The sequence below is a fragment of the Barbus barbus genome, assembly GCF_936440315.1.
Source record: "Barbus barbus genome assembly, chromosome: 45".
Classification (NCBI taxonomy): domain Eukaryota; kingdom Metazoa; phylum Chordata; class Actinopteri; order Cypriniformes; family Cyprinidae; genus Barbus; species Barbus barbus.
Window position 1 is genome coordinate 23,797,632 of NC_136723.1, and position 6,310 is coordinate 23,803,941.

Below are 6,310 nucleotides of genomic sequence, written 5' to 3' on the forward strand. Positions count from 1 at the left end.
TAATATTAGGCAGTCAGTAGTTTATTAGTAAAACTCCTGGATGTACGAGTTTGTGAAGATAGGCTACTTCTAAACAATAAAACAGACACTGAAGCATAGGAAGGCGGAAGAAGGGAGCAGCAGCAGCAGCCTTATCGATTGCGCATGCGCAGTCCGGTTGTTTTTCCACCAGACGGAGGTATTAAAGCAGAGTCCGAGCCAGAGCGCAGAGATACAGCTGCATCTTCACATGCAGTTACAATAAAACTCAATGAATAACAGACAGGTATAGCACTGAACCCGCCTGCAGCCCTTCTGCACGGCAAAACCTCTTTCCTAGAAACATCTGATAGATGATTCGCTCTTTTTATTTGACATATCTTACAGCTCAGTAAGATTTCCACCATGGTGCTCGGAAAGGTGAAAAACTTCTTTGTCAGCTACGACTGTCTCAATGACAGTAATGTCCCTGTCTTTGCCAGTGGGGACTATGTCTCAGGTCGGGTGATCATTGAAGTTACCGGAGAAATCCGCGTGAAATCTTTGAACATTCACGCCAAGGGACTGGCGAAAGTTCGCTGGACTGAATCTCGTAATGCTGGATCCAACACTGCCTACACACAGAATTTCACTGAAGAAGTGGAGTATTTAAACCACAGAGACGTCCTTATTGGACATGATAGAGGTAAGGAGCATTTTAATCAAGCACCTTTTATTTATGACAGATGCTCCTTACATTGTGTCTTTTGTTTGCTTGCAAATATTCCATTGAGTTTGCACTCTGAACAGTTTAATCCACTGGCATAGGCAGAGAGAAACCAGCAATACAAGATTTCTTTATGCAGATGATGCTTGGCTGAAACGTCTTCCTCGCTACCAAAGAGTTTATTTCAGTAATACTGGGATTAAATGTAAAAACAAGCATCTTGAATTAGATTATGAATCATCATCCAGCAAAGTGAATGCTTAAATGAAGTTGTTTGTTTGAACACCAGAGCTTAGAAACAACAAGCCCTTCTGTCCAAATCAACCAGTTAATATTTTACTTTTATCTGCGATACACGTTTTTTATATCGATATTCACTATGTAATCATATCCTGACATGCGTTTTTTTATATATAAGTTACATTTTGTTTCATAGACGGTTCTAGTAAGTTTGTAGCCTTTGTTAGAAGCGGTTTAAACCTGTTCAGAAACTGGTGGAGACTGGGGGTTGTGCGGACCGAGCCTCTGCTCGCTGATTGGTTGAGGTCAATCCTATCTCTTCGCTGATTGGTGGAAGTGCTCGTGGGCCCCCGGTGATATCATATCTTTGCCCAAGTGTCAAGACTGCGACGCAACTTATTCGCAACAATGCAGGACTGATTGAAAGTCCATTAAAATGTAATTTTCATTCTTCGAATTCATTCTTTTAAATAAGGAAACTGTAATAGCAAGAAAAACAAATGAATTCGCTTCCTATGCCACTGGTTATCATGAGTCAACTGTAAAAGTTTGTCACATAAATGTTCCATGTGTTTATGTTCTACAATGTCATATTTTGAGGTATGTTGTAAACTGAATTTGATGTCCTCTGTAACAACCATTAAAGTAAATATTGAGTTTCTGTAATGAAGTCTTTTCTACTAATAAACAAAGTCAAACATGTATTTATTTTCGTCTTGAGTATTTTTTTTAAAACGTGTCTTTCATTTTCTTCCACACCTAAACCATGCTGCAGTACACGTGGCTTCCTTATGGGGGCGTATTCAAGAGAAAAACTCCCTTGCTCAGCCAATCAGGAGCCGACTAGTAACATATGCACGAGGAAATCCGGCTTGAGAGAGGCTGCTCGCGCCGGTTCAGTCCGGTCCTCTCTAGCTCTTGGCTGCCTTCAGGCTCATAGTTATTTACAGCAGGCTGTGGAAATGCTGAGGTGGCGATAAAACAAGGGAGATATTAAATACATTAAAAAAACATGTTAATTGAAGATTCCTGTATTTATTTATGGCCATAGTTATTTACACCAGTCTGTGGAACTGCTGAGGTGGAAGTAAAAGAATGAACAAAAACTATGAAAATACATCAAAAACAATGCTGAAAGACCAAATATTCCTATATTCATTTTTGTTGTTGTGCATTTTTAACTAGTTATTTTGTTTGTATGTTCATATATTTAAGGTTTTAGTGATAAAGGTTCACCCTTTTTCTTTTGAAAAGCATAAAAACATACTATACCAAATTATGGACAGTTTGCTCATTCTTCTAAAACATTCTTATGCTGATATTGTTTTGTAATTTTGTATGTTATATTCCTATATTCATTGAAGCACTGAGACAATGTGGGTCGTGTCTTTGTCTTGTGTTTAGGATTCTTGAGGAATATTACAGGTATGGTATATTGGTATATCGAGTTTTATTCTCCTTTGTTTTAGATGATGACAGCTGTGACGAGGGCTTCACCGTTCTTCACTCAGGACGACACGAGTTTCCCTTCAGCCTCGAACTGCCCCAGACGTAAGTAACTCTCCTGACTGATTATACGCATATATAATGTATCGACTGAAACGCTGACATTATTTTTTCATGTCTCTTTCTAGGCCTTTGGCGACATCCTTTGAAGGCAAACACGGCAGCGTACGGTACTGGGTGAAGGCGGAGCTTCATAGGCCATGGCTCCTGCCCATGAAAACCAAGAAGGAGTTCACCGTCTTTGAGCACATTGACATCAACACTCCATTGTTACTGGTAAGAGAAAACCATTTGAAGCCTAATGTAATGTAAAACTGGATTTTTGCTTGAGCTCTTGTATGATTTCAGAGGTTCATATATTGTCACTTTTTCATTTGTAGTCTCCCCAGGCTGGCACAAAGGACAAAACCCTTTGCTGCTGGTTCTGCACCTCAGGGCCTGTATCACTAAGTGCCAAAATTGAGAGGAAGGGCTACACTCCAGGTGAGATGATAAACCTGCTTGTTGGTGGACAGTTAGCTAATACGAAAGTTTTATCGTTCAGGGTGAATGAATTTGGTTGGTTTTCTTTGCAGGAGAGTCCATTCAGATCTTCGCAGAGATTGAAAACTGTTCTTCTCGTGTGGTCGTGCCAAAGGCAGCCATCTACCAAACCCAAACCTTCTTTGCCAAAGGGAAGGTCAAGGAGATCAAACAACTCGTAGCTAACCTCCGCGGAGATCCTCTACCCCCTGGCAAGAGTGAGACTTGGGACGGCAAGATGCTGAAGATCCCACCCATATCACCATCCATTCTGGACTGCAGCATCATCCATGTGGAATATTCACTTATGGTGAGTCTACAATCTGTTTGATTCGTGACAAAGCAAACTGCATGCCAATATCTGCCATGTAACTAATCTCTTGCTTCTCGACAGGTGTATGTGGACATCCCTCGAGCTGTCAACTTGACCCTGAACCTGCCCTTGGTGATCGGCACCATTTCCCTCCACTCCTTCGGCAGTCGCACCTCTTCTGTCAGCAGTCAGTGCGGCATGGTTATGAGCTGGTTGGGATTGCCTGAGAGACCTGAAGGTATGGCACAAATCCTAAACTTGTTACCTAGATCCTTTAGATTATGGGTACTCAGTCCTGCTCCTTGAGGACCACCTTCTTTTAGAGTTTACTTCTCAGAGTCTCCAGTTAATCCAAAGGCAGATCTCTAGGAGTAGGATTGAGCCCCATTACTTAAGATACTTCACGACTGTTTGACATTAAACAATCAGTTTAGAAGTCCTTTTTTGGTCTAATTGTTGGCTTTGTCCTCAACTCTTCTAGCTCCACCAAGCTACTCTGAAATCATCACCGATGAGGAGCGACAGAACAACTTGGAGCTCCCAGCTGTGAGGGATGAGATTGAAGGACCGCTTTACGCTTACATCCATGAGTTCCGCTTCCAGCCTCCACCTCTGTATTCTGAGGTGTGTTGAGTTCCCAGATTTTTTTGTATCTTCTGTCTTGCCAATGCATTTGAGATCCTGGGTTCTCAGACCTTGCTCTTCTCCCTTGATAGGTTGATCCCCATCCTGAGCAGGTGTGCGGCTCAATGGACAGGAGACCAGAGACCTGTCCATCCCGCTGAACGAGTGACCACACCTGACCAATGCTGTCAGGGATCTCTTAACTCTACAACCTCAACTGGGGTTTGTTCTTCCTTCATGAGGAGGCATGAGTAGCCATCTTGGTGCTCAGATAGATATCCTCCAGGAAACACTCCCAATCCAAGTCGAGTCCAGCTCAGCGGCCCCTAAAATCCGCTGAAGATCTTGAGTGACTCCCTTCCCCCTCCGTCCTTGGTGAAAAGAGTACATACAAGATTTGTCGGAGTAAAACTGTGCCCTTGACACCAAGATGGATTAAATGCAACACCACTAAGTGTGAGAACAGTGTCCAAACATCTCCAGCCTCGTTTTGGAAGTGATTCTTCACTTATTTGAATGATCAGACCAAGAGTTTTTGGTGATCATTATTCTAAGAGCAACAAATAACTCCAACCATCCTGCATCCGCTCTAACAGAACAAAGACAGTCTTGTCAAATGTTTGTCATTTCTTGACTTAAAAGAAGTGGCTTTACCACATTGATTTTCTTGAAACGTTTTAAGAATGTTGGAAACTGTAGATGTGGATACAACAAGACCTGCTGCAAAGCATTATGGATGGGATTCTGACATGCCACGTTGCCTTTCTGCTTGAAAGAAACTGTGAGAGCATCAAACTGAACATGGCACTGATTCAAGTGGCGAAAGAAAAGAGACCATTGACGGCGAACGAAGAGGACTCTCATCGAGATGCAAGACATTCCTGAATCAGTCCTCCTGCTCGCGCTGTTACAATATACGCAGAGAACTGCACTCCAATATGTACAACTAGGAGCTAATTAGACTCTCTTTTTTCCTTCTCTTCTGACTGTGGCCTGTTGGCGTAGGCCTTTTTTTGTTCAACAACAGCTAGCACTTTTCATCGATTGCATTCAAAGTGTATACCGAAGCTTGGCTAATATGATGCACAAGTTTGACAAACATATGCTCTGACGTTTACATGTGATTTTAGCTATGTTTGTTTACATAAATGTGCTGTTAACAGACAAACTAGAGTTACTAGCTACACGTTTGGACTAATGAAACAATCTCTGTGGCCTTGGCACAAAAACCATGTTTGTTTTTATCACTGTTTATGGCTGATTTTGTGCGCTGTGCTGACATTTACCTATAACTAAAAAGGGACTATGTACTTTGTGAACTGTATGCATCCTTACTTTGTTTGTGTTTTGGGTCATGGTGATAATTGTGTTTTTTGTTTGTTTGTTTTTTCTATTATTTTATTTTAGATACTACGAGAACATTCTCAAACATGCACTTCCAGGGAATTAAAGAACCCTCATAAAGACTGAACATGTAATGCATACTGCATATAGGAAGCAACGTTACTCTTCAGTCAGGCTGGTCCAGAGCTAATTAAACTGGCTTCCATTGTTTTCCATTTCAGGGGTCGATGGGTGAAATGGGTATTAAGCTACTCCCAAGTCGAACGGTGCAATATCCGCTGTGTTTTCAGTGTGTTTCCACATAGTTTTGTATTCTTGGCTTGTTTCTAACTTTTGTACCATTTTGTAGGTTATCTATATACGATGTCACAGCAAAAAAACAAAAAAAACAAACATGTATGTTTGCCTGTTTTTGCTCCAGTCTGTTTAAATAAATATGGCATTTTATACAAAAACTAAAATTTAGTTTTTCTTTCATTACTTGTTAGAACACAGGTGTTCCTACATGTTCAGACAAAAACTCCTGGCAACAAATTACTTTGACAAAGTGAAAATGAGGTTATATATCATAGTCAAGGCTATTGCATGTCAAAAGTGCAAAAAGATCCAGACATGGTGGTTACATCATGTGCTTTGCCATGTTTAGAACTATGACCCAGATTGGTTAAACATGATGGGATTAAAACAACACAAAGCGCAAATAGACAGACAGGTGTTGCATATCCCGAGGCGAGATCTTTTACCAGTTCCCTGTGTTGACAGACTTCATTGTGCAACTTTTCACCACCAACATTTACATTACGTTTGCATCTAAATTGTATGCAAAACAACCTCCAAAGAATAAAAATACAGATTTGTGAACATTTTCATGATTCTACTTCATCATCGTCGTTTGGCTTCACAAGCTTCAGCTTCCCTTCAGAGGAAACGTCTTTTCCTTTCCATTCTCTTGGCATTCCAGCAGACAGGCCATCTAAGGACCAGATGCCGACCGAACACAAGGAGTTCGTTGTCTGTGCCCACACAGACCTCATGTGCGCTATGGAACGCTTCATATTTTCCACTCCTCTTCCCAG

General features: G+C 41.3%; 1 protein-coding gene across 2 annotated transcripts; it reads left to right on the forward strand.

Annotated features, from left to right (window-relative positions):
- The first annotated feature begins 200 nt into the window (after positions 1-200).
- LOC306864145 (arrestin domain-containing protein 3-like) lies at positions 201-6,098 on the forward strand. 2 transcript variants are annotated; one of them, XM_079407882.1, is made up of 8 exons: positions 201-664; positions 2,395-2,476; positions 2,560-2,707; positions 2,812-2,914; positions 3,007-3,263; positions 3,348-3,504; positions 3,748-3,890; positions 3,983-6,098. In XM_079407882.1, the coding sequence occupies exons 1-8, from the start codon at positions 385-387 to the stop codon at positions 4,049-4,051; spliced, it is 1,239 nt and encodes a 412-aa protein (XP_079264008.1). In that variant the 5' UTR covers positions 201-384; the 3' UTR covers positions 4,052-6,098. The 2 variants fall into 2 exon arrangements, with proteins under 2 accessions (XP_079264008.1, XP_079264009.1); XM_079407883.1 differs by having other exon boundaries at positions 211-664; positions 1,701-2,476; positions 3,983-5,685.
- The last annotated feature ends 212 nt before the right edge of the window (positions 6,099-6,310 follow it).

Excerpts from the sequence above, each read along its gene's own strand:
- LOC306864145 (XM_079407882.1), top strand. The coding sequence starts at position 385 with ATGGTGCTCGGAAAGGTGAAAAACTTCTTTGTCAGCTACGACTGTCTC. Across the intron at positions 2,477-2,559 it reads AGCCTCGAACTGCCCCAGAC|GCCTTTGGCGACATCCTTTG; the intron begins GTAAGTAACTCT and ends GTCTCTTTCTAG. Across the intron at positions 2,708-2,811 it reads TCAACACTCCATTGTTACTG|TCTCCCCAGGCTGGCACAAA; the intron begins GTAAGAGAAAAC and ends TTTCATTTGTAG.